This window comes from Mauremys reevesii, linkage group 1, assembly GCF_016161935.1.
Source record: "Mauremys reevesii isolate NIE-2019 linkage group 1, ASM1616193v1, whole genome shotgun sequence".
Taxonomy (NCBI): domain Eukaryota; kingdom Metazoa; phylum Chordata; order Testudines; family Geoemydidae; genus Mauremys; species Mauremys reevesii.
This window is the reverse complement of record NC_052623.1, coordinates 43,291,434-43,319,295: the sequence shown is the minus strand read 5'-3', so window position 1 is coordinate 43,319,295 and position 27,862 is coordinate 43,291,434. Positions and strand designations below refer to the sequence as shown.

Below are 27,862 nucleotides of genomic sequence, written 5' to 3'. Positions count from 1 at the left end.
CCTTGGTAAACTGTTCCAGTGGTTAATTACCCTTCTTGTTAAACATTTACACTTTATTTCCAGTCTGAATTTATCTAGCTTCAACTTCAAACTATTAATCCTGTTATACCTTTCTCTGCTGAATTGAAGAGCCCATTATTAAATATTTGTTCCCCATGTAGATACTTAGAGATGGTAATCAAGTCCCCCCTTAACCTTCTCTTTGTTAAACTAAATAGATAAAGCTCAATGAGTCCCTCACAATAAGGCATGTTATCTAATCCTTTAATCCAGGGGTGGGGAACCTGTGGGCCAAATGTGGCCCGCTGCTTAATTTCATCTGGCAAATCTAGCTGTGGGCTGGAAGTCCCAAGCCTCTTGTTTGTTTATGCCTAGTTACCATGTGGTCCAGATTGCTCTATACCAGTGACTTGTCCTCTTTGTCATTTCCCCAATTTTTCTGTCATCTACAGACTTCATCAGTGTGATTTTTTTTTCTTTTAGGTTGTTGATAAAAATGTTAAATAGCCAAGAACTGATAATTACCCTGTCATCCTGTTTACCCTTTTTAAGAATTGGCTTTCGTCCAATCTTCTAGAACTAACCCAGTGCTCCAAGATTTATTGAAAGTGAACTTCTTCCAAGATCTAAGGTGCTTAGATACTTCACTAATAGGAACTTAATTAAAATAGAACTCTTGCCGCATAATTCACACAGAAAACTTTGTACCAGATTAGTCTGCTTCACCACCTCCTTTGTCATACTTCTGTGCTCAGTAGTAGGTAAACAACTACCCTTTAATAGACCTGCTGAGGAAACTGCTTGCTCAGGGCTGGTCTACACTGGTGGCGGGGGATCGATCTAAGATACGCAACTTCAGCTACGTGAATAGCAAAGCTGAAGTCGATGTATCTTAGATTGAGTTACTTACCGTCCTCACAGCGCGGGATCGACATCTCGACTCCGCTACCGCCATTCGCGTTAGTGGAGTTCTGGAGTTGACAGGAGCGCGTTCGGGGATCGATATATCGCCTCTAGATGAGACGCGATATATCGATCCCTGAGAAATCGATTGCTACCCGCCAATACGGCCGGTAGTGAAGACGTACCCTCAGAGAAGCAGTGTCGAAGTTGTCAGACAGGGACTCTGATTCTGAATAGGATTCCTGCTTCTTCCAAGCAGGCATCCTATTCAAGTCTCCCACTTCTTCTTACCCCAGGCTTTTAGCTTTGTATATACAAGTTTCTTTTGGAAACTAGCTGCTGCAGAAAATATGATATGACAGAATTTGGCATCAAGCATTTTATGTGTTGTCATTTTACAAAGAGAGCTTTGTCAGATTTTGATAAATACCATTTTTTTGTTGTTGGCTACAATAGAAACTTTGATACATGCTAATGACTTAAAATATGACCGCGTTGTAGTTAGATATCCTTTTTTAATCAAGAGTCTGCTTTCTTGGAGAATTCTCAGATGGTTGATTTTGTGATGCAGACACAGTTGACTGTTTTGCAGAAGGTCCAGATGACTGATGTGGAGCATGGTTTTGAAGGATTGAAGGATTAAATAGTTACAGAGCATGAACTATCCCTTCATCTTAAAGGTGCCTCTTTCAAGTCAAGATTGAGAAACGTAGATGATGAGCCTTTATTGGATTAAAATAGTAGGTAGTTTGCAAAGTGAAGGAAATCTAAACAGATAATAATTTGGCCTGTTCTGACCTTTCTCAAGGATTCTGCAATTCAATGTTTACATGGATGTTTAGAGAACTTATAAGCAAGTACATGAAATTAATAAATTGTTCCAAAGCCTATGATTTTTTTATTTGATAAAATTGAAATGTTTATTTACAGTAAATGATATAATTGGAAACACTTAGATGGCAAAAGGGAATTTCCACTCTAATATGCTGTATGACACTGATTCTAAATATTTATTAATATTGTACTCAGTTATGAGATCATGGAGTTTGGGTGTCTACATATGGGATGGGGAGAGTTGGAGATAGAGCAGTACTTAGAGCCCTTGGCCAATTCCATGGGGAATCTGGTGTGGAATAATGTAACCTGAGTGGGGGAAACCCCTCCACTTTGGATGATTGGAGGAAAGTGGACGGTTCTCTTAGGGCTGTGTTGCCAGGCTCCAGGAGAATGTCTCTGAGCAAGTTCTGAAGTCCCCTGTTGCACTTGTTCTCAGTGGATCGTTGGAGATGTTCACTGAACCTGGGGAGATCATTGCTTTTCAGAGATTAAGTCCCCTACCCTGTTTTGAAGGAATAACATGTCAGCAACTCTGAAAATGTAACATTATAGTCTTTTCCTTCTGGCCCATTCCTGTAATAACGTCCATAAGAAGTGGTGATCTGGTCCCAAGTTATTTTGTTGTTGTTGTTTAAATGTAAAATAAAATACCAGATAACTACATCATCAGTGTAGTGTGTGTATGTACCATCTTAACGATGGAAGGAAGAAGGCAATTAGCAAAGGTTAATTGGAACATTTTATGAACATGTTAAAGGAAGTATGCAGACCTTATAAAAATGAATGTCTAGGTACATGGCCCTTTCCATAGTATCTGAGTTTTACATAGCATTATAATATTGTGATTACATTACACAGTTACAGAACCACATCTAATTTATTATAGCATTCTATTAAAATATGGCAATAAATCAGTGGATTTTCTGGTGGCTTGTGTTGGATTAAAAATCTTTACAAAGGTATGACCCTCATTAAATGTGAAAACATTACTCCTGATCTGGCTTCTTTGTTTTAAGAGAAGGAATTAATACAAAGATTACTTAAATATGATGGGGTCAAATAGACATTTTCAGGAAAATATTACTGTGTCTTCCAAAGTACAGGAACCATTAGGGTAAAATTTTCAAAAGTGCTTCACTCACTTTGGAAAATGAACTCCTAAGTCATTTAGGCAAGATCTACACTAGAAGCACTTTTAATGGTAGAGCTATGAGATTACAGGAATACTGGCAATACGCTGATAGTGTTGTGGATTAATTTGTACTGGCAAAACTATACTTTTGTCAGTATAGCTTATTGCAGCCTGCCCCTCTCCCCCAAATGAAATAAGCTATATGGACAAAAGCACAGTTTTCTGGTATAACTGCATCTACACTAGGGGTTTAATGATGGTTAGAGATCACATCTCTTCGCACCCCTGATTAACAGTTATGCTATCAAAAGTTTATAGTGTAGACTGGTCTCAGTCTCTAATGAAATTTGAAAGAGAAATTTACAATGTAATTTTCAGAGAGTCATTGCAGCCCTTGAAGCAGATTAAATATTTCTAAAATCTTTTTTTATCAAAGCTCTCTTAAGCATAGTGTTGACAAAGTTGATTTTAATCTCTTTTGAAGGTATCAAATTCAAATTTAAAGAAAAACTGCAGTGACTAATTTTTTGACTTTAGATGTTTGCAGTATACTATTTAAAGAAGGAATGCATAAAAGAGTTTAACATTGTTTGCCTTTGTCACTTGTGTGCTCTGCAAAGTTAACTAGGTTCAAAAGCTCTGTGGGGCAGGGGCTGTCATTAACCTACGATATCCAGCTAGCACAGTGGGAACCTGACCTGACTGAATCCTCTCTGTGCTACTGCGATACAAATGATTGATAAGTAATCACTTTCTGAATCCTGTTAAATTATATACTGCTTAGTTATGATTAAGGTTGCCTTTTAGTCACAGGTATTTTTAGTAAAATTCATGGACAGGTCATGGGCAGTAAATAAAAATTCATGACCCATGACATGTCCATGACTTTGTACTGTATACCTCTGACTAAATCTTGGGCGCCATGGGTGCTCTGGAGGGGGTGTGTGGCCCGGGAGCCACCACAGCTGCTGCGGGTGGGGGACAAGGGGGGAGCCGGGCAGCAGCATGTGGCCTCGGACCCCTGATGCTGCTGGAGGAGGGCAGTTGGGGGGCTGGCAGGCTCCCTACCTCACTCCATGTGGCTCCCTGGAAGCGATGACATGTCCCTCAGCTCCTAGGCAGAGGCACAGCCAGGGTTCTCTGTGTGCTGCCCCCTCCCCTAGTGCTGGCTTCACAGCACCTATGGGTGGAGGCAGTGTGCAAAGCTGCCTGGCCATGCCTCTGCCTAGGACCCAAGGGACATGTCACTGCTTCTAGGTAGCCCCCTGAGGTAAGTGCCGCCCAGAGCCCTCACCCCTCCCGTGTCCCAACCTCCTGCCCCAGCCCTGAGCCCTCTCCCACACCCAAATTTCTGCTGCTGCTGTGGTGGGAGGGTGAGGTGGCCTGAGACTGCCCCAGCAGTGGCCGGTGCAGCTGGACCCAGGGGTGCCCAGGCTGCTCAGGTGGCCCCCGGACCAGCCAATACAGATGTTACGGGGGTTCTGGAAAGTCACGGAATCCGTGACTTCCGTGACAGACTCTCAGCCTTAATTATGATTGGATGAGATGACAAATTTCAGTGCAAGAGATTTTCTTGGCAGGTCTCCTGTTCAAAACTTGCAATAATCTTTTAGATTATTAGTATGATACAAAGAAGCCTAAAAAAATGTACAGACAAAAACCAAGCACAAAAATCTAGGCTATGTTTGAGGAAAAAACTTGTCAATAGTGAAATGTGTTGGGCTGTGGCATAGTATTTTTAGGGAGGTACTGGAAATCTCATAATTTGGGACTTCTAAAAATTGGATTAGATGACTAGTAAACATGGTGTAAGGAACAAACTTTCATTGGCAGGTATTATCATGCGTGTCTTCCTTGGAGACCAGTTTAAACTAATATCAGTTGTCTTAATTTTTAGTTTTCTTTTTCTCTTCCCCCCCCCCCCCCATGTATCATACTGAATTCATCTCCCTACTTGGTGTTACTGTGTCTTCTCCTCTTAGATCCCAATTCAGCAAACCATTTAAGCACATTTTAAAGTCTCATTGAAATCAATGGGAGTTAAAGCATGTGTGCTTAACTGCTTTTCTGTATCAAGGACTTAGTTGTTGTTTAGGTAAATATAAATAGTAAAATTCTTTCCTGGTAAATCAGTCCTTTCAGCCCCTTGATTCTTTTGTTGCTCTTATGTGAACTCACTCAATTTTGTCAACCTTTTAGATCATGTGAATCTGAGAAATGAATGCAATCCATGAGCAATTTTCTGCCCCTGTCTTCTGCCATTTATTTTCTTGCTCCTGTTTCTGATCTTTCTAGGACCTCCATATATTATTTCTTCATGGTGTTTGCAACTCCACTTAGTCAGCTTGGGGTTAGGAAGTAATTTTCCTTTAGGTCAGATTGGCAAAGACCCTGGGTTTTTTGCCTTCCTCTGGAGCATGGGCACAGGTCACTTTCTGGTTTGAACTAGAGTCAATGGTGGATTCTCTGTAATGTGAAGTCTTTAAATCAAGATTTGAGGACTTCAGTAGCTCAACCAGAGGTTATGGTCATCCTACAGGAGTGTGTAGATGAAGTTCTGTGGCCTGCAATGTGCAGGAGGTCAGACTAGTCAGTGGTTCTCAACCAGCGGCCTGATCAGCACACGTGCAGCCCATATGACATCCTCAGGGCCATACAAGTAGTGTATGTGTATATATAGTATGGATGTTGCCCACATAACACACACAGAACTGCATATGCGGCCCACAATGGTAAACAGGTTGAGAACCACTGGACTAGATGATCATGATGGTCCATGGTAACCTTAGTCTACTGAAATTCACAGAGGAGGGTTCATAATGTGCGGTTGATACCTTCTACCATATTATGAATGAATATGTTAAATAAGACTAGTTCCAGCAGTACCACGTTAGAAGCCTTCCTTAGCTTAAAATGAAATAAGTTTCTGTTTATCATTACCAGAACTAGCTAATATTTTTCAAATGAAAAATGGGCCTTTTTCCTTTGAAAACCCCAACCTTTCTCAACCAATTTAGTGGTGAGGGAAATATTCTTTCCCAGCCTCCTCCCCCACCCCCAAGGTGACTAGTGCAAACCCACAGCAGATCATAAAACCTGGTTCTACTCTGCTCCCATGTGTGGGATGGAGAGCTGCTGATCAGTGTTTGAGAAACAGTTCCCCTTCCTCTGGTGCATATGGTGGGTCAGTGTCCCCCTCTGGCCCAGCCATGTCCTGTTCCAATCCACTTAGGTAAGTCTGTCGCTCTTCTGCCTCCCTTGTATCCCAGATGCAGTAGGGATCTTTAGAGGAACCTTGTCCTCTTTTTCCTGCTGCCCAGACAAGTCACTGCATTCAGTTGTGGTGAGCACATTCTTACTCACTTTTCAGAGTACAACTGCACTGAAAGTGAATGTTGTTTTTGTGGATGATGCCTTACTCCCTGGCAAGCTGTACAAAATGGTCATAGCAATGACTAACTTTTACAAATGATGCTATATCCAAGGGGGAGAAGGTGGCTAGATAACAATGCTATCTGATCTAATGCTATAATGCAGGCAAGTTTCTTGTGGTACAGAAGAATTAAATTGAAATTATAGAACACAGTACAAATAAATGCTTTTCCAGCTATGTCTATACTAGAGTGAAAAGTAGGTTTTGTTTTTTTAAAGCAAGTGACACTATTCACTACATTGCTGCTTTGAAGTAAAATTCAGAGAGCAGATTTTGCTCACTCTGTATGATTTCACTTTTTACCTCAACTTATATACATTTCATTTTGTTTGGAAAAGGGAATACCTGAATTAGTGCACCTGATTGGTTACAAAATTAACAGGGTACTCCTTAAATAGATTTTAAAAGGGTATCTTAATTTTAAAAATCCTGTTTGGCCCTCCATGTTTGCGTACTGTCAAAGCTTGATTAGGGTGGACAAATTAAATTATAGCATAGGAATTCAGTGTGCAAATTTTGATGGTGCAGGTATACTTAACTCTTATGCAGCATTCTTCAACTTTAAACTAATTTTTAAACAGCGGCTAATCTTTAGAATCCTTTGTATTAAAAAGTCTGTTATATCAAAGTTGTTAAAAGAGTGCTAAAGCATTCTAGATCACCATTGTCTCTTTATTCACTTAAAGTTCAGCTGCAGAAAACTAATAAAATGAATCTAATTTGCTTGCACTCTGCTCTTCTAGTTCTGGTAAAAGGACATTGCTGCTTTTACCAGATGTCTCAATTGCTTTTATGTTAAGTGATCAACCACGGAGTGAAGTGTGTTTTAGGCAGGTAGACTACTTATTTGTTTACCTCTGTTGGAATTTGTACTATTTGCTATGATGTACATGAACTCTACTATGATTAATTGCATAACAGCCAAACTACATTTGTCTTTAACAGAAGGGGACAAAAGAATTTGCAGAAGATTTTGACTGAACAAGAAATTCAGGGAAGGAGAGAAAAATGCCGAAACCAGTAAGTAGATGCTTCCTTTCTCTTCTAGAATTTGACGTAATAGCCATAATGCTCCCTGGACGGTGATCTTGTCAGACCTCATAAGCTAATAATCAAGGTTGGGCCTATTTAATACTTGTATATGGGCAAGTGGCCAAGATAAAAATCTAGGTACTTCAAAAAGTGGTGATTAGTGTTTCATTTTAGGGGGCCCTACTCTCTGACAATACTGATCTAACATTGCAGCACAGTGTTAGGGGGAATTGTGCTTCTGGAGTTTCTATATTTCAGGTGAAACATAATGGTGAAAAGTGGCTTCAGAGATGCACCTCATGTATCTGATTCATTGCCTATTTAAGTCAGTGGAAGTACTTCCATTGACTTAATATGTATTGGATTGACCCTGTATGGGGGCTTGCAGGAGAAAGGCTTGCTTAGGTGAGCAGTGATAACAGTCCCTATGGTGGCGGGGGACTGATGTGCAGCAATGTAATGAAACTTGTATGGCAATTTAGAATGTCATGGCCTCCATTGCACCATAGGACTGGCCTGGATGTCTTTTGGCTTGACTCCTTGGTGGGAATAACTTGGATCTTATTTGTGGTTTGGGACTGTAAATGCGATAGAAAGGCAAGCACACACTTTTCATAGTCTGATTAGCAGCTCATTTGCATTGAGGTCAAGTCTCATCCTTGTTCCTGCTGAGATGAGGGACACAAACTGGGTAACCCTTAAACTTCAGCTTCTGGAAAGGTTCCAATTTTTTTGGAGAGAATATTATTGGGAGAATATTATTTCGCCACTGAATCATTCTGCCAGAGTTTTAGTAGGACTTTAAGGCTCTCCTCTACCATCCATAAAGTGGCTTCTAGTTGTCCCTTCATCCTCCCAAGTTTCATTGACATGGAATGGCCTGTTTAAATATAGAGAATAAGCAATGGGAGCTTGAATGCTATTTCTGCCTTGTACTCAGCCATTGGAATAAATAATTACGATAATACCTAGTCCTTATGCAGCTCTGTTAATCATTAGATTGATAAGAAATTGTGCTGTTGGTTCAGACTTGTCAGTATAAGGAAGTTGTCTTCTTTTATGGCTACACCCTTTCCATTGGGAGCTGTGTGTTAAATGTAGGAAAATACCACAGCAACACATGGACTTGTGACCCAGTGAGGCTTGATTATTTTGATTCTCTTAATAGGGCTTTCAGTAGAGCTTCCCAGCTGTTTGATAGGAGTTTAGTGGCCCTATAAGACTGAGGGGGGAAGTCTCAGAGGCCATCCTACTGCATTACAGGGATTTTTATGCAAACCCAGATCCATGGAACAACTAAAGCAACTGGGAGGCAAGTGGCTTGAGGAGAACCAAGGCTGCTACCTCTGTCTGTGACCTGGGACCAGAATCTTGAAGTTTGGGTGGGCAAGGCTCCCTTCTGCCTTGGCTAGCCAGAGAGAATCCTGGCCAATATAGTTCCAGGGCTGCTGAGAAGAAGAGAGGAAGTAGGATATAAACTGCTTTCTTCCCTTATAGCTGAGACTGAAGGGAGTTAGAAGTGCTGGCGCTCTGAGACAAGGAAAATTTGAATACCAGATCTCGGAGAAGAATCTGGACTCCTGTTAGGGAGGGGTGCAATTGTTTTATGGGAACTTTTATACAAAACTTCTCAATTTACTGTCTTGGGCTTTGCCAGCAGACCTCTGGGGAGAATGCAAAATCCATGGAGAAATAGAATATCAGGATTGGAAGGGACCTCAGGAGGTCATCTAGTCCAACCCCCTGCTCAAAGCAGGACCAATCCCCAGACAGATTTTTGCTCCAGATCCCTAAATGGCCACCTCAAGGATTGAACTCTCAACCCTGGGTTTAGCAGGCCAATGCTCAAACCACTGAGCTATCCCTCCAAGTGAAATAAACATATTAGGGAAGGGAGTTACAGTACAGGATTGTATTTTGGAGAAATGCACTGGCATTGCCTTCTATAAATTGTCATTAACTGTACCTACTGTTAATAACTAATTCATAATGCAGGAACACTTTCACAAAGCATTGAGCAGCATTATGAGAATTATACTACCTGTCCTTAAGCTTTTCATTGGCTGCTTTTGAAGTGGTGGATGGACTTCTTTTTAGTTTCTTTTTTTTTTCCAGTCCTGAACGGCCTAAACAATGGTTATGTTCAAGACTTATCTTCATGAAAATATGTACTGTGACATCTACTTCCTTCTAGGAGTCCTACTGTTGTGCTTGGGGTTAGAATGTGATTTGTTTGTTTCCCTGTGGCCAGTCCTAAGCTGTGAAAGGTGTCTGTGTCTGTGTCTGTGTCTGTGTCTGTGTCTGTGTCTGTGTCTGTGTCTGTGTCTGTGTCTGTGTCTGTGTCTCTCTCTCTCTCTCTCTCTCTCTCTCTCTCTCTCTCTGGGCATCTGCCTCACCTCATCTCTCAATTTAAAAACAGCCAACTAACAACCAAAAAAAATATTTTCTCCTAAGTTCATTGTGTATTAAATCCTTGTATGGACCTCTTTTTCCATTGAATGACTACTCTAACTTTTTATCTGTTCTGTATTTGTTTTTTTTTAGTTGTAATGTATTTTAGACTTAACTCTAAGCCGTGACTGGTGCCTTAATTATTGTAGAGCATCTCGTGGGTTGGCACTTAATATTATAATGAGAGAGCACTTTGATAATACTATGCTATAGCTCTCTTTTTACTTATATTACTATGACTGTTTTAGCTGTCTTCTGTTTTATAATGTCTTGGTTGGAATGTGAGTGGTTTAATGTGTAGAATTCAGAGGATCTAACAAATTCTTGCAAATGTGTGAGCCTGGGCAATATAACACATTCATTGATTTCTTTTTTTTAGGTGATCCTTCATACCAGTGTAGAATAAATTTTATCTTTGGATCTATGTATAAGCAGTCATGAAGCTCTCATACATTGTTTCAACTTTGAAAGACTTAGTAGAAAAGACCTCTGCCAAACCGTATTTGGCTTTAGTGTATTAGCCTGTTATAAAGAAGTATTTTCTATTTTATATTTCATTACCACCTCTAATAACAGCTGCAGATCACAGTGAAATCCAGAGGGGATCTCAGTTTCACTTTTTGTGTTTAGATGGAAAATAGGTCAAGTTTTGCTGGAATTTTGAACATACACAAAACTGTCAACTGGATTCTATCAGATGAATTTAATAACAGAACCTAGCTGGATAATTCTTAGGACTTTCTCAATACTAAGTCGTCTTCTGGGATCATGTTCATGCGACTGCGAATTGCATCTTTTGAGTGGTAATAGAAAGCCATTATTTGAAAGGTGGGAGTGTTTGATCACTTATACATTATTAGGCCAAATAGTTGGAGTTAGGACTTTTAAAGACATTAAGGTGATGAGTACTTTATTATCTATCCCAGATATTTCTACTTTCTGTTTGATAATTTAGCATACTTTTTCCATTGAGGCTATATTTGGGATCCAGTGGCCTTCCCATAGGCTATTTATTCAGCATTGCCTGTACTCGTCTACATACTCAACTCTATTGGACATCATGGAATTTAGCTCCAGATCCGGTTTTCATTGTAATCTTCCAGTGATTTCAATGGGAGTTGCATCAGGCCCTTAACTCACAAAAGATAATTATTATCAATGGATGTATGACCTTTGAAAGGTTTAGTTATCTCAACATCCTGAAAGAGTAGAATATTTGTTTAATCTTCTTTTTTCTAGTATGCTCATCCCAAAAAACTGAATCAAAATCATTTTTAAATATATGCCATTTCCTCAGATCTTCACCTAAACTAGAAGCATTGAGACTAAAATTAGACATGGTTACATAACTGTTAATCATTTCATAGCCTAAGAAGATTAGGTTTAATTGACTGTAGCATTTACAGAGAGTAAGAGGGCTTCTACAATTTTTTTTTTCCCACCAGCTATTTTTGGTTAGACTTTGGAGTATGTGCATACAGGACTCCAAGACCTAGAAGAAGAAGGATGACACTACATAGGACACCTAATGATGTTAAATGGTGTAGATGCAACAAAATAAAAATCTATGCTGGAAGGGAGTATAATTAGCATATCTTCCTAAATCTTTTCAGGTATAGAATACATCCAAAAGCAGTAGACTTCAGATTGTAGAACAGTGTTGATATCCTAACATTTTCTTAATTATCTTAGATTTTGGAAGATTATAGTGAATTTTAATAATTAGTATTTAAATTTGATACTTGAATTGAATATAGTGTAAATTCACTATTTCTGGCTAGATAAGGTTTAGTTATATCATTTTCATAGGAAAATCTTTCAAATTTACTTTCCTGTTATGTGGTAGGCCTTGTGGCCTCAGGACAGCCCTGCAAGTGGCCCTTCACCTCAAGTTTCCCTTGTGAGTAACCTAGAGGGCTCCACTTCAGGCTCCGAATTAAATATCTCCCCTCACTCTCTCTCCCCCTCCCCCCTGGGGTCCAATTTATTACAAAATATCGTGCAATAATCTCTAACAAAAATCCCAACATATCATCCATATTGCCTTTGAACATACAGTCTTTGCTGTCACCGTACCCCAGTGTCTTCCATCACAGCTAGGTTCGTTATCTGTTCTCTTTCATCCATCTTCCAGAACAGCCATCCCCAGTCCTTCCACCTGGGGTTGCAACTCAGCTCTTCTCGGTGGGAACTCCCATAGCCTTTCAGCCAGGACGATTCTTGCCAGGAAAGCATCCCTCAAACACCCCCTGGCCCTTCTCACTGTTCCTTGGGGTCCAGCTCTCAAGCAAGATGATGTCAGTGGATAAGCCCCTCCACTGCTGCTCCTTCTTTTTGCCCTCTCTGTCCCTGGGCTCTGGCGCTCCAGCATAGAGCCAGCAGGCATCTCCCTCTGTTGCTCCTCTAGCCCAGGCTCTCTGGGACAGCAGCCAGTAAAATATCTTTTTCTGCTTTTCAGCCTTCTCGCAGGAACCACTTTGTCTCTGGCAGTTCTTATCTCCTAGGGCCCTTCTTCTGACTGACTCAGCATGCTCTAACTCACCTTTTCTGGCCCCCAGGTGCTGCCCTGTCTGATTAATTGGTCCAGCTGGGAGCATCTGGACTTGAACAGGAGAGTTGAGCCCAGTTTCATTTAATGGGCCAGCTACCCTGTTATGGGTAGCTAAATTACAGTTCAAATAGATATGTGGCATTTATTTTTACAGTATAAATGGATATACAGGTGGCCAACAGAGGTTGTGTACACTGCAACGTAAGCCTAGGGTTAATGAGATTTGAATCCACAAACCCTGGGTTTGCAAGCCCAGCGCTTAAGCTTCCACACTGCATATTGACCATAGGTTTAGAATTTCTGGACCAGGGCCTTTAGCCCAGGGCTTCAGCATCCACGCTGCAGTATGCAGACTGAATCAAAGCAGTTTATGCCAGGATTCCTGTTGCTCTAGCCCCTGGTTCATGGTGCAGTGTGGGAAAATTTGACTGTCCACCTGGCATGTTACAGGAGGTTATCACAGCCTGCCAGGTTTTCAGTAGATCCTGCTGAGCTGTCTTTTGGGTCTGCACGCTCCCAGCAATTGGATCAAGCAGCAGGGAGGAGTCGCCATTTGAAGAGCTTTTTTTGCTTGCACTTTTACTCCAGCAAATGGGCAGAGCAGCCATGAGATGAGGTGGACATTCCTGCAGCGGTTTCTGACCTACCAAAGGCACCTGTTGGAGGAGGGTGATACAGGAAAATGGAGCTGGCTGACTGCTGCTCATGACTCTTTGTGTAGCCTCTGATGCAGCCTACATAGACAAGCACTTCTGGTGCTGGGCTCCAAGCACAGAGTGGTGGGATCACATCGTCAAACACACCTGGGATGGCCAGCAGTGAATCTCAAACTTTCCTGTGAAGAAAGCTACATTTCTGGGAGCTTTGTGAGCAGCATGCCCCAACCCTCCAGCATTATGACATGCATGAGGGCATCCCTAATGGCCCAAAGCAGGTTGCTGTAACTGAGTGGAAGCTGGCTACCCCAAACTGCTACAGGTCTATTGTGAAATAGTTAGGTGCTGGAAAGTCAGTCAAGGGTAAAATGGTTGTGGAGGTTTCTTAAGGCAGTCAGGCATGTGATTTCCACAAAAGTGGTGGGCATAAACAATATCCCTGAAGTAACAGCTGGTTTTGAGGAATGGGGTTTCCAAATTATACTGGGGCCATTGATAGGATTGCTCCTAGTTTGCCCTCCTCTAGCCCAAGATTACATAAACTGCAAAGGGCACTACTCCGTTACTATGTAGACCCTTGTGGACCCCACAGGCAGATTTATGGACACCGACATGGGCTGCACTGGAAAAGTTCATGATGCCAAGGTTTTCTGATGACTGGGAGTCTACATTCATGGACAGGTTCGGACACTATTCCCACTAAATGATATTGTTATAAATGGAGATATTGTTCATACTATTAACATGGGGGATCCTGTGTGCTCCCTTTTGCTTTGGCTACTGACAAACATACTGATCTCAGCAGGCCTGGCAAAAGAAAGTTCAGCTGGGCTTTCAGCAGGTGCGTAATGGTGGTTGAATGTCTCGCTGGAGGAGATGGTTTGAGGAGATTGCATACAATGGCATATGGCCCATCTGCAACTGCTAGTAGTAAATAGCCACAACAGCCAGAGATGGGAAACTAGATGGGAAAGGGATAGCTCAGTGGTTTGAACATTGGCCTGCTAAACCTAGGGTTGTGAGTTCAATCTTTGAGGGGGCCATTTAGGGAACTGGGATAAAAATCTGTCTGGGAATTGGTCCTGCTTTGAGCAGGGGGTTGGACTAGATGATCTCCTGAGGTCCCTTCCAATCCTGACATTCTATGAGTCTATGAAAGTCTCTGAGTTACTACAGTAAATTCTTTCTCAGGTATCTGAGTGGTGGGTTTTGTGGACATGCTTGGCATCCAACAGATCATCATATTTGGGATCAGAAGGGAATTTTCTCCCAGGTCAGATTGGCAGAGACCCTGGGATATTTTCCTTCTTCTGCAGCATGGGGCACAGGTCACTATGCTGATTTAAACTAGAGTAAATGGTGGATGGACTTGAAGTCTGTAACTCAGCCAAAGGTTATGGGTCTATTACAGGAGTGAGTCAGTGAGGTTCTGTGGCCTGTGATGTGCGCAGAAGGTCAAACTCGATTATCATAATGGTCCCTTCTTCCTGACCTTAAAGTCTGAGCCTATGGTGCTATTTACAGACCCATTTGGATGCCTGTGTCATCAATGCCATTATTGTGGTTTGCTGTGCTCTTCATAATCTGTGTAAAGCCAAAGGTGAGCCATTTGTCCCTGAATGGAGCTATGACAGTAATGGATTGCTGAACTTGTACACTCAGCTAGAAAGTGCATCTGCCACAGCTAGGGCAGGATGCATCTGGGCAATATAAGGCAGGCATGCTCTGTACTCGCATGTTATGGATTTTCGTGGGCCAATAAAATAGGGAGAATAGTATATTTGAGTGTGATTATGCAGTCCTTACAGTAAATGAGGTGCTATCACATCATGCAGTGAAATGTAGGGGGAGACGTAGAATGACATGATCACTTATAAACTGTCAGGTACTGGATTTACTGGAGAATTGATGTAGAGAAATGTATTGAGAAATAGTGTTTGCATATATCTTCTCAATTGTCTCTTATCATGTGTTTACCTTAATTATTTGAAGCATACATTATGTAATGTGATGCAGTGATGGCAATAAAATTTCTTGGCAAAATAACCTTATTTTTGAACATATATTAGAAAAGTACAATATTAAGTCATTGCCAGGTAGGCCAGTTGCCATTAGCACATGAAAACAATAGTAATAAACCAACACCAAAACTTTTAACAAAGTGCATGAACAAGGCAAACAGGGCAACTGGTTTCAAACAATAAACCCCCTTACTGTTGTGTGTCTCCTGGTTGCCTGTTTGTGTTCCTTCCTATTTGTTGCCGCTTGCAGGGATTGGAGTTGTTCACGGGATGGAGCTTTGTCTGCACAGGAGTGGAAGCTTGCAGGGGGAAGGAAATCAGCACAGGGTTGGAGGACTGCTTTTTTCTTCCTCTGATACTACAACTGCTTGTTGGCCCTGTCCAGAATTTCTACCATCATGGAAACACTTCTGTTTGGACCTGTTCATGACAGTTCTGCATCCCAGGGTCCTGCTGGAGTAGGGCCACTCTACCAAGGTTGAAGGACCAGCAGAGCTCGAATGTACTAAAAGCAGAAATCAAACAGTACATTATTGTTTCATTGCCTCACAATAGGTTCAGTGCCATCTGCAGGCAAAAGTGCCTTGTGGAACCTCAAGGCCAAAATATGATACTTTGTAAAACTGAGCTTCAGTATATTCTGAGAGAAATGCCTCAGCTCAGTTAATCACAGTGAAAATACTCCACAGTCAATGGCAAGTTACAGTTTACAGTTTTTTAAATAGCTGAGCTCCTTGAGAGTCATGGGGGGGCGCTTACTACAGAAGCATTCTCTGTACTTTCAGACATTGTACTTTCTTGAGGACATTACAATCCCAGAGGTTCCAGAATGGCAAAGGGAAACTTTATTTCAAGCTGCTTGGTTGCAAGCCAGCTGTGTATGCTACAGAGGTTTTCAAACTTAAGGTGGTGGAGCAGCACATCTCTGAGTGAAGTGGGCTGGTGACCTACAGAAGAGGGCCCAGGAAATATGTCCTTCCCTGAAATATGATTACCAATATGGAGTTCGTGTTATGTTTGCAGCTATCAATGCCCGGAATTGGGTCAAAATTCGTGGGGGAATCAACAGAATGCTGTGTCAGTGTTCACATGGATGACTAGCTCCATACGACACTCAATATAGACTGCTCTGAACGCATCTGCCCAGGGACTGCATTCAAATGCACATGATAATACAAACTCTGAAACATCTACCAAGCCATTCTTCCTCCCCACACCCCCCCAGTACATTTCTGAACTGAATACAACCTCCTGACTGTACTTTGATTGATTTTGTCATCCAGTTGCTCAAACAGTTTTCTGTTTACAGGCAGCTAATTACAGAATCATAGTGTTAAAAGTGCCTGCATGGGTCATTTAGTCTAACCTCCTGCCAAGATGCAGGATTTGTTGTGTCTAAACAGTCCAAAACAAATGACTGTCCAGCCTCCTTTTGAAAACCTCCAGTGAAGACGCTTCCACAACCTTCTGAGGCAGACTGTTCCATTATCCTACTGTTCTTACAGTTAGGAAGTTTTTTTTTCCTGAGATTTAATCTAAATCTGCTATGCTGTAGTTTGAATCCATTGCCTCTTGTCCTGCACTCTGAGGCAAAAGAAAACAACTTTTTCTCCATCTTTTTTTATGGCAGCTTTTCAAGTATCTGAAGACCGCTGTCATATTTCCACACTCCCTCTTAATCTCCTCTCCCAGACTAAAGCCAGTTCCTTCAGCCTTTGCTCATATGACTTGCATTTCATCCCTTTAACCAACTTTGTCGCTCGCATTTGGATACATTGTGGTGTGCCCGATTTGTAGGGTATGGCATACTAAAAGGGAAGGCAAGTGTTCTTATTTCAAATTACCTGACTAATCTCTGTAAAAATGTGCATGTTTCTAGTAAATTATTTTTAAATGCTTGTTTCCCTGTTGTGCTTCATTTTGAATTCCATATGGTGGTAGTGATGAGAAGGGGGATTTACACTAGAGCACTGGCATGCAATATGTCTTTAGTGGATACACGCTGTTGCGTGTGGCTTGAAATACATTTTGCAATGGGTTAAAAAAAACAAAAATCCCTCACCCCCCAGTATTAACAAAAACCGTGGAGTAAGAAACTTACCTCGATGCCTCCATGCAGCATCAAAAAACTCCTGAGTAGAGACCCAGAATGTGATGCAGCTGCTCTAATGGAAAAGTCTCCTCAGGAACTGATTTGAATACAAGAGTCACTTCACCATCCTCCTCTGGCATTTGCCGACTTCTCTCCAGACCTATACTGGATTAAAGGGTGAGAAGGTGGTCATCCCAGCTGATCAGGCTGTCATGAAGTGCTGGTGGCTCAGTGCAGTACATTTGGTCCCTCATAAAAGGGTCAGGATGATAATGAGTTCCCAGAGGTGTGGTTGTTATTCCTGGCTTGCCAGTAGGTGGTTGTGAGCTGCGTAATCTGCTTCTAGCACTGGTTCAGTGAATCCTCAGTGCTGCCAGTTTCTTCGCTATTAGCTGCTATGCATGGTCATTCCTGGAACACTTGCTAAAGTCAAACTGTTTGTTCGCCTTGCACCGGAGACTGATCAAAATCTGCCTGTGCTCCCATGGCCAGCTTGCAGCATGCTTGACAAAGCAGTTCTTTGTGTCAATGGCCATTACAAACAGTAGAAGGTTCACTCTGCAATTCAGTGGTCAGAACAAAATGGAAAGGTTGAAAGTTTATTGACCGGTCTTGGGATAGAAAGGACAAAGGACATTGTCCCATGGGATTGTTGGTGGATTCTCAGGACCCACTAAATTAATTTAGAGAAACTAAATGAATTCTTTGCATCGGTCTTCCTGGCTGAAGATGTGAGGGATGTTTCCAAACATGAGCCATTCTTTATATGTGATAAATCTGAGGAACTGTTCCAGAATGAGGAGTCATTAGAGGAGATTTTGGAACAAATGGATAAATTAAACAGTAATAAGTCACCAAGACCAGATGGTATTCACCCAAGAGTTCTGAAGGAAGTCAAATGTTAAATTGCAGAACTATTAACTATGGTTTGTAAACTATCATTTAAATCAGCTTCTCTACCAAATGACTGGAGGATAGCTAATGTGACACCAATTTTTAAAAGGGGCTCCACAGGTGATGCCGACAATTATAGGCCAGTAAGCCTGACTTCAGCATAGGGCAAATTGGTTGAAACTATAGGAAAGAACAGAATTGTCAGACACATAGATGAACATAATTTGTTGGGAAAGAGTCAACATGGTTTTTGTAAAGGGAAATCATGCCTCATCAATCTACTAGAATTCTTTGAGGGGGTCAACAAGCATGTGGACAAGGGAGATCCAGTGGATATAGTGTACTTAGATTTTCAGAAAGCCTTTGAGAAGGTCTCTCACCAAAGGCTCTTAAGCAAAGTAAGATGTCATGGGATAAGAGGAAGGTCCTCCCATGGATCGGTAACTGGTTAAAAATAGGAAACACAGGGTAGAATAAATGGTCAGTTTTCAGAATGGAGACACAGTGGTGTACCCCACGGGTCTGTACTGGGACCAGTGCTGTTCAATATATTCATAAATGATCTGGAAGAAGGAGTAAACAGTGAGATGGCAAAATTTGCAGATGATACGAAACTACTCAAGATAGTTAAGTCCAACGCAGACTGCGAAGAGTTACAAAAGGATCTCTCAACACTGGGTGACGGCGCAACAAAATGGCAGCTGAAATTCAGTGTTGGTAAATGCAAAGTAATGCACATTGGAAAACATAATCCCAATTGTCCATATAAAATGATGGGGTCTAAATTAGCTGTTACCACTCAAGAAAGAGATCTTGGAGTCATTGTGGATAGTTCTCTGAAAACATCCACTCAATGTGCAGCGACAATCAAAAAAGCTAACAATGTTAGGAATCATTAAGAAAGGGCTAAATAATAAGACAGAAAATATCATATTTCCTTTATATAAATTCAGGGTACACCCACATCTTGAATACCACATGTAGATGTGGTTGCCGCATCACAAAAATGATATATTAGAATTGAAAAGATACAGAAAAGGTCAACAAAAGTGATTAGGGGATCAGCTTCCATATGAGGAGAGATTAATAAAACTGGGACTTTTCAGCTTGGAAAATGGATAATTGAGGGGGGATATGATAGAGGTCTATAAAATCATGACTGGTGTGGAGAAAGTGAGTGAGTGTTATTTACGCCTTCTCATAACACAAGAACTAGGGGGTCACCAAATGAAATTAATCAGCAGCAGGTTTAAAACAAAAGAAGTATTTCTTCACACAATGCACAGTCAGCCTTTAGAACTCCTTGCCAGAGGATGTTGTGAAAACCAAGACTATAACAGGGTTCAAAAAAGAACTAGATAAGTTCATGGAGGATAGGTCCATCAATGGCTCTTAGCCAGGATGGGTAGGGATGGTTTCTCTAGCCTCTGTTTGCCAGAAGCTGGAAATGGGCGACAGGAAGTGGATCACTTGATGATTACCTGTTCTGCTCATTCCCTCTGAGGCACCTGGCATTGGCCACTGTCAGAAGACAGGATACTGGGCAAGATGGACCTTTGGTCTGACCCAGTATGGCTGTTCTTATGTTAAGTCTAGGTGTCACAGGCTTGAGCTACATCCGTACAGGGCTGCCGAGAGTGGGTTTGGGGCCCCCAGCAAGGGCGGACCGGCTAAACAGGGCTGGGGAAGCCGGGCTCCCTTCCAGACTGCCAGGCCCCAGTAATTTGTACCGGCTCTCCGCCCCCCCCCCCCACTCCTGCATCCATACAACAAAATGATGGAGTTTGGGCTGGAGCCCCTGTGAGACTTGGGCTCTCAAACCCTCCATGCCTGTGAGGTCCAGGGGCTGGGCCTGAGTTAGAATTGTGTGTAGATGGAAAGGGGGTTGGGGCTTGAGTCTGAGCATGAGTTTACATTGCAGAGTGGACATACCCAGAGAGGACTGATTGAGGTTTTAAAATGTGCGCATGGTGACTTTGTATAGCCATAGTGTTGCTATTGCTCTTTACTCTGTCATGCTTTCCTTATTCTGTCAGTTTTTGTTACATTCACTTATGTGTTGTCTTTAGTTAGGTTGGTACAGAGACTGCAGGGCCTCTGGGTACTACTGTAATTTAAATAATTCAAATAATTTAATATGCACAATACAGTTTATAGACAGCTGGCATTTGAACTAGAATAATGGAATGACTGGAAGAAACTATAACTTTTAATATGTCTAGCTTAATCATGATTGGTTAGGTTTATACAGTTATAGTTGCTACAGATAACTGGCTGATACTAAATATTAAATTAAATTGGGATTTTATAGAGAAACTAAGTTTTTCTCCTAAATACTTGACTATTTTTTTATCAAAAGACTTGTAAAATCCACCCTCAAAACAAGTTATTGAGCCTTCTGAGATGGAGTATCAGCACCAACAGGAGAAGTTCTCCTATTTGGTGTAGGCAGTGGTGTCTTCACTAAGTGCTGAAGTGGCGCAGCTGCAGCGCTGTACGTGTAGAAAGCCCTAAATTTACTGCTTTCTCTAGATATATTAAAATTAACAGGTGAGATAAGCCCAGTGGCATTTACTGTATATCAGCAGGTCCATTATCTATTCCCCCCACACTTCCTGTATTTTTTGGCTTTTGCAAGCTAACTGTACTTACAGGTAAGTCCTGATTATGTATGCTAGATAACTGTATTTGCATTTAGAGGGAAAATGTTATTCTGTGCTTAGTTTATATGAGCAGGGCAGTGAGATACTGCAATTTAGGGCAGATTGGTAAGCCAAGCCTATTAGGTTATTTTAAAGGCTAAATAAGTGACCTAACTTGAAAATAATTGTATTGCAAATAATTGTATTGCTATTTTAAGATATATGCAAGATTTTTATACTTCAGTGTGCATAGAAGTTTCATTGTTGACGGGTAATTATTATTTAACATTTATCTGGTGTTCTAAATCTATTTGTCCATTCATTGTTGCAATATATTGACAAAAAGCATTCTTTAGAAATAAAAAAGAAAACTGGTAGGTGCTGGGTAAGAAAAAAAGATAGTACTGAGGGACCTCTCCTTGTCAGAGCCCTGATTTATTTATTTTTAACTTAATTTCCTCCAGTGGCTCCCTCTCCACTTTAGCCTCCAAGTCCCAGAATTGGTAAATACCCCCTTTTCTCTCTTAGAACTGGTCTACGCTAGGAATTTACATCAGTATAATATCTCTCAGGGGTGTGAAAAATCCAAGGAATTACAGACCAGTCACCTTAACTTCAGTACCCAGAAAGATAATGGAGCAAATACTCAATGAATTTGCAAACACCTAGAAGATAATAAGGTGATAAGTAACAGCATGGATTTGTCAAGAACAAATCATGTCAAACCAACCTAATAGCTTTCTTTGATAGGGTGACAAGGCTTGTGAATAGGAGGGAAGCAGTAGATGTGGCATATCGTCACTTTAGTAAGACTTTTGATACTGTCTCGCATGAACTTGTCATAAGCAAACTAGAGAAATATAGCCTAGATGGAGCTACTGTAAAGTGGGTGCCTAACTGGTTGGAAAACCATTTCCAGAGAGTAGTATCAGTGATTCACAATCAAGGTGGAAGGGCATATCAAGTGGAGTCCCATAGGGGTCAGTTCTGTTCAATATCTTCAATCAATGATTTAGATAGTGGCATAGAGAGTACACTTACAAAGTTTGTGGACGATACCAAGCTGGGATGGGTTACAGGTGCTTTGGAGGATAGGATTATAATTGAAAATGATCTGGATAAATTGGAGAAATGGTCTGAAGTAAATAGGATAAAATTCAATAAGGACAAATGCAAAGTACTCCACTTAGGAAGGACATGCATACAAAATAGGAAATGACTGCCTAGGAAGGAGTACTGCAGAAAGGGATCTGGGGGCCATAGTGGATCACAAGCAAAATATGAATCAACATTGTAATGCTGTTACAAAAAAAAGCAACATAATTCTGGGATGTATTAGCAAGGGTATTGTAAGCAAGACACGCTCTACTCTGTGCTGATTAGCCCTCAACTGGAGTACGGTGTCCAGTTCTGGGTGCCACATTTCAGGAAAGATGTGGAGAAATTGGAGACAGTCCAGAGAAGAGCATCAAAAATGATTAAAGGTCTAGAAAACAAGACCTATGAGGGAAGATTGAAAAAATTGGGTTTGTTCTTCTGGAGAAGAGAAGACTGAGGGGGGACATAATAGTTTTCAAGTACGTAAAAAGTTGTTAAAGGGAAGAGGGAGAAAACTTGTTGTTCTTAACCTCGGAGGATAGGATAAAAAGCAACGGGCTTAAATTGCAGCAAGTGTGGTTTAGGTTGGACATTCAGAAAAGCTTCCTAAGTGTCAGGGTAATTAAGCACTGAAATAAATTGTCTAGGGAGGTTGTGGAATCTCCATCATTGGATATTTTTAATAGCAGGTTAGACAAACACCTGTCAGGGATGGTCTAGATAATATTTAGTTCTGCCATGAGTGCAGGGGACTGGACTAGATGACCTCTCGAGGTCCCTTCTAGTCCTACAATTCTGATTCTACAAGCCTAAAGAATTACATTATGTAAGTATACATCAGGGGTAGGCAACCTATGGCACATGTGCCAAAGGTGGCATACGAGCTGATTTTCAGTGGCACTCACACTGCCTGGGTCCTGGCCACCTGGCCAGGGGGCTCTGCATTTTAATTTAATTTTAAATGAAGTTTCTTAAACACTTTAAAAACCTTATTTACTTTATATACAACAATAGTTTAGTTATCTTTTTTAGACTTATAGAAAGAGACCTTCTAAAAACATTAAAATGTATTACTGGCATGCAAAACCTTAAATTAGAGTGAATAAATGAAGACTTGGCGCACCACTTCTGAAAGGTTGCCGACCCCTGGTATACACCTTTTAAAAGCTGTGTTAATTTTTTTTTTAAGCAATAGAATTATTTGGAATGCATCCAAAGCCACCCAGCTGCCAGTAGGCTTAAAATATAAAACATTTTAACAATGAACTCCTTTTCTTAGTCCTCTCCTTTTTATAAAAAGACAATTTACTTTAAGAAAGAGAACATGTCTTCCCACTCAACATGAATGTCCTGTTAAAAGAGGCAAGCACATAAATGTTCTATGTAGTTGGCTGACTATTTTTCTTTGACTATTGCTATAACAAAGGTTAGCGCAGGGGTCGGCAACCTTTCAGAAGTGCTGTGCCGAGTCATTTATTCACTCTAATTTAAGGTCTTGCATGCCGGTAATTCATTTTAATGTTTTTAGAAGGTCTCTTTCTATAAGTCTATAATGTATAAGTGCACTACTGTATGTAAAGTAAATAAGGTTTTAAAATGTTTAAGCAGCTTCATTTAAAATTAAATTAAAATGCAGAGCCCCCCCCGACTGGTGGCCAGGATCCGGGCAGTGTGAGTGCCACTGAAAATCAGCTCGCCTGCCACCTTCAGCATGTGTGCCATAGGTTGCCTACCCCTGGGCTAGTGTAATGTGTCTAGACGTATGTCTACACTGCAGTTAGACACCTGTGGCTGGCCCATTCTAGCTGACTTGGGTTCATGGGGCTCGGGCTAAGATGATGTTGAATTGTGGTGTAGACGTTCAGGCTCAGGCTGCAGTCTGAGTTCTGGGACCCTCCCTTCTTGCAGGATTCTAGAGCTGGGGCACCAGCCCAAGCCCAAATGTCTATACTGCAGTTAAACAGCTCCTTAGCCCGAGCCCTGTGAGCAGGGGCGGCTCTAGACATTTAGCCGCCCCAAGCACGGCGGCATGCCGCGGGGGTCGCTCTGCTGGTCGCTGGTCCTGCGGCTCTGGTGGACCTACTGCAGGCGTGCCTGTGGAGGGTCCGCTGGTCCTGCGGCTCCGGAGCCACAGGACCAGCGGACCCTCCACAGGCACGCCTGCGGGAGGTCTACCGGAGCCGCGGGACCAGTGGACCCTCCGCAGGCATGCCACCGAAGGCTGGCTGACTGCCGTCCTCCCGGCGACCAGCAGACCGCCCCCCGCGGCATGCTGCCCCAAGCACGCGCTTGGTGTGCTGGGGCCTGGAGCTGCCCCTGCCCGTGAACCCAACTCAGCTGCCACAGGGCCAGCTGCAGGTGTCTAATTGCAGTGTAGACGTACCCTAATTGACCTGGAACTGCTAATGTGTGTGTTTTGTAAATCTCTCCCAGTTGTACTTGTCAGATACTATTTCAACACATCTCCCGTGTCTGGACCTCTATCAATCAGAAACTTTATCTGAATTAGAAAACTTGTTCTTGTACAAACAGAAGATGGAAGTTAGATGTTCAGTTTGTATATTTTCCCCTTATTTTTATGTCCCTTTGATTGTTTATATCTTGTAGATAATGCACTCTGTGAACAAATGACTTCTTGATTTGTCAGGTGGTTGTCACAACAGAGGATTTCTGTATACAGATTAGTGCTATTACTCCAGAGAGCTTCTAGAATCATTTTAGAAAACTAATCACATAATAGTATAACCTACTGCATTTTATGATGGTTTTGTGGCACTCTGTTTGGTGGTAATAGTGATATTTTATATTAAATGTCAAAGTGTATTTGTTTGCTAAAATCTGATCCAGCTTTATTCCTTTTGCCTTCTGAGCCCAACTGATAAAAGGTCGATTAACTTAAATTGCTAGGTAGATTTCTTAGTATTTAATTTGAAAAATAAAGCAGTTTCGGAAAGGTTTAAATTTTAACTTAAAATTGATGAATGTGTCCTGATGGTTTGGTTTGGTGTGTTTTTTTGTTAACCCAATCAAAAAGCCACTCCACTGGTTTCAAGTTTACAATAAAAACTCTTTTTTCTCCAAATTCCTCTTCACTCCCTCTAATCTGTCACTATTGACAAAAAGCACCATCTGCCTTTTCACCCAAGCTTATAAGTCACCTGTTCTTCCTCCCTCTCTCTTGCCCCACACATCCAGGCAGAGTACAGATTTTCTTCCTGCATATCGTTTAAGATTTGTCCACTTCTTTCTTTTCTGTACAGACAAACAAAACTCTCATCCAGGCCATTATTTGCTCTCCTGATTGTGGTAACCTCCTTCATGACACCCACATCTCCCCTCCAAATAAATCAAAACACAGCTACTAAGACAACTTTCCCTTGTTCATCACTGTAACCATGTCAGCCCCCTTGGAATCCCTTTATTGGTTCCCGCACTTTCCCTTAATCAAGCTCAAATTACTTGTCTTCAGCTTCATGTCTCTTCACAATTCTTACACCTTACTACCTGTCCAGCTTTTTCTTACTGTATTTCACTCACCCCCTTGACTTTTTCAGTCTACCAACAATGCTTTGACTGCTGCCCATCTGTCAGTGTTTGTAAAACAAATGTGTAGGCGTGTTCTTCCATACTATACTTTATGCATAGAACTACACTCCTAAGCTCCATGAGACTATCTCCTTCAAATTCTTCCTGTAGACCCAACTATACTTCAGTATGTGTAAGAAATGTAGCCAATTAATGATGGTGTCTGATGAGATAGAGGGCAAAGAGGGACAGCTAACGCATAGTTTTACCTGCTCTTTGTTCCTCTTTCCTCACCGTTCATATATTGTCTTAAATTTTACTCAGGGTAGGGAACATGTCTTTGTATGATTTTGTACAGCACCTAGCACAATGGAATCCCTATCCTGGTTGGGGCTTATGGGCACTACTGAAGTACAGATATTAAACAATGATATATACCTGTGACCTGATATAACACGAATTTGGATATAACGCAGTAAAGCGGATCTCCGGGGGGGCGGGGCTGTGTGCTCCGGTGGATCAAAGCAAGTTCAATATAACGCGGTTTCGCCTATAACACGGTAAGATTTTTTGGCTCCCAAGGACAGCGTTGTATTGGGGATACAGGTGTGTATATATATATTAGGTTACTGAGACTTGACTTATTTCCTTCTTAAAGTACTCCATCTAGTGGCAAAACTAGAGTAATGTGTCATGGAAGTGGGTTTATATAGGAATTGGTGGTGTGGTAGTATTTATATTCCAGGAGCTCATCAAAAAAAATTGTAAATTTTGTGAGGGAGAGGGAAACTTTTTTATGCCTTAAGTATGGTAAAACACAAAATCAGAAATACGAAGTTTTGCAAAAATAATTCTGCTTCGTCTGCTATTTATAGCAAAATATAGTTGATCTCTCAAACTGTTTGTTTAAACTTTTTCAGGTTTTAATTTTATTTCTTTTAAAATGCACTATTTTTCCAAACCCATACTTGGTTTTATTTCTCACAAGTTACATCATTTAACAACTGTAATTCAGAACTGCTACTCTTTTTTAGATATAGTTTTTAATGATACTAGAAGAAATATAGGATTTTTTTTTCATTTCCTTTTCATAGTGCATGTAAGTGCTTCTAGAAAATATCAGATAAATAAATGTGGTGATGGTCTCTTTATTCTCCAGACAAGTATAACATGAATAGTGGTGGTGTCAGCTTCTGCACACTGCTGTGCTAATTTTAGGAGCAAGACCAGTTCTTGGAGTGAGAAGGCAGTTCTGTCTCTGTACCCATTCAGTCCTTGGCCACTCTCATCAAAGGTCCCAACTGCAGGTGCATCAGTACAAGAGGAATTGAATACAGACTGCCAACTCACCTAAATGGTGCTAGCATTTGACTGCTAACATCCCGAACAAACTGAAATGGTGACCAGTAGCTGACTGGCTCCATATTCTATCTTTAGTTAGTTTAGCTGTGCAATTGCATAATAATTTTTAATCTTTGTTATACCCTTTTGATTTTCAAATTCTGACTTAAACTATATTTAGTGCAATATTTAACACTGAATTAATGTAACTGTCTTTTTATACTATAGATTCACCTTTGGCCATTTGTATATCTCCTATGTCTTGTGTATAAGTAAGATCAAAGTGATATTTGCTATATGGTAAATGACTCCAATATACTAACGTTTTTTCTTATAAACTTGCCATTAGTTGTATGAAAGCATTGTACAACACATACTGTCTAAGAATTTCATTTTTTTTCTCTCCATAGATCAATGTAAGAGTTACCACAATGGATGCAGAGCTGGAGTTTGCCATCCAACCCAATACAACTGGCAAACAGCTCTTTGACCAGGTAACTCTTTATTATGTGTAATAATCATGGATACAATGCTAGTCTTACAAAACATTATAGTGTTATAGATTTCTGTTCATGTTTTCCAATTAATATCTTTGTGACGGGGCGGGACAGCCCCGCACTGGTACAGCAGGGGTTAACCCTTCCTTGCTAGCAGAGGAAGCCACGCCCAGGAAGTTCTGCTGGGCCCCACCGCGCCCCTGCGCGCTGGGGCAAACAGATGGCGGCACTAATCGGCCCGGCACCGAGCCCGCCTCTAGGGCAGGGGGGGGCTGGCGCGGGGGTCGGTCGGGCGGATTACCCCGCGCGGCTAAGATGGGGCCGGGGATGACCCGAGGCCTTCCTCTGACCTTTGAGCAGTCGCGACTGACCGCACAGGGCCCCTCACTCATGGGGCACGATACTGCACCCCCACCACCTGGGGCCCAGCCCAAGACGCACTGGACTACCACGAGTCAAGGCCGCCATCTCTTGGGCCAGTTAGCGTCAGCCTGAGACCTACCGCCAGCGACTCCAGGAACGCCAGATACACGCCAGGGCCAGCGGCCGCGGGAAGGGGACGGGAGAGCCTCGGCGGCATGTCCAGCCCCGGAACAGTAGTAACGGGCCCTAGGGGGCGACACCCGAGGAGAGATCGCGACGAGAGGCGCGGGCGCCAGCCAGGCAGCCCCGCCCCACCCCCCTGCTCGAGGGAGGAGCGCTGCTGCTGCTGCGGTGATGGGGCGTCTGCCTGGGCCTTAGTTGACTCGGTGTAGCC

The 27,862-nt window shown here is 41.8% G+C and overlaps 1 protein-coding gene across 2 annotated transcripts in view; it reads left to right on the top strand.

Moving 5' to 3' along the window:
* The window catches only part of RDX (radixin), a 125,957-nt gene that overhangs the window by 48,385 nt on the left and 49,710 nt on the right, over nucleotides 1–27,862 (top strand). For both annotated transcript variants that reach the window (XM_039513190.1, XM_039513182.1), the window contains exons 2-3: nucleotides 7,251–7,325; nucleotides 27,019–27,102. In XM_039513190.1, the coding sequence (XP_039369124.1) occupies nucleotides 7,314–7,325; nucleotides 27,019–27,102 (96 nt within the window). In that variant the 5' untranslated portion in view covers nucleotides 7,251–7,313. The remainder of the gene's footprint in view (nucleotides 1–7,250; nucleotides 7,326–27,018; nucleotides 27,103–27,862) is intronic.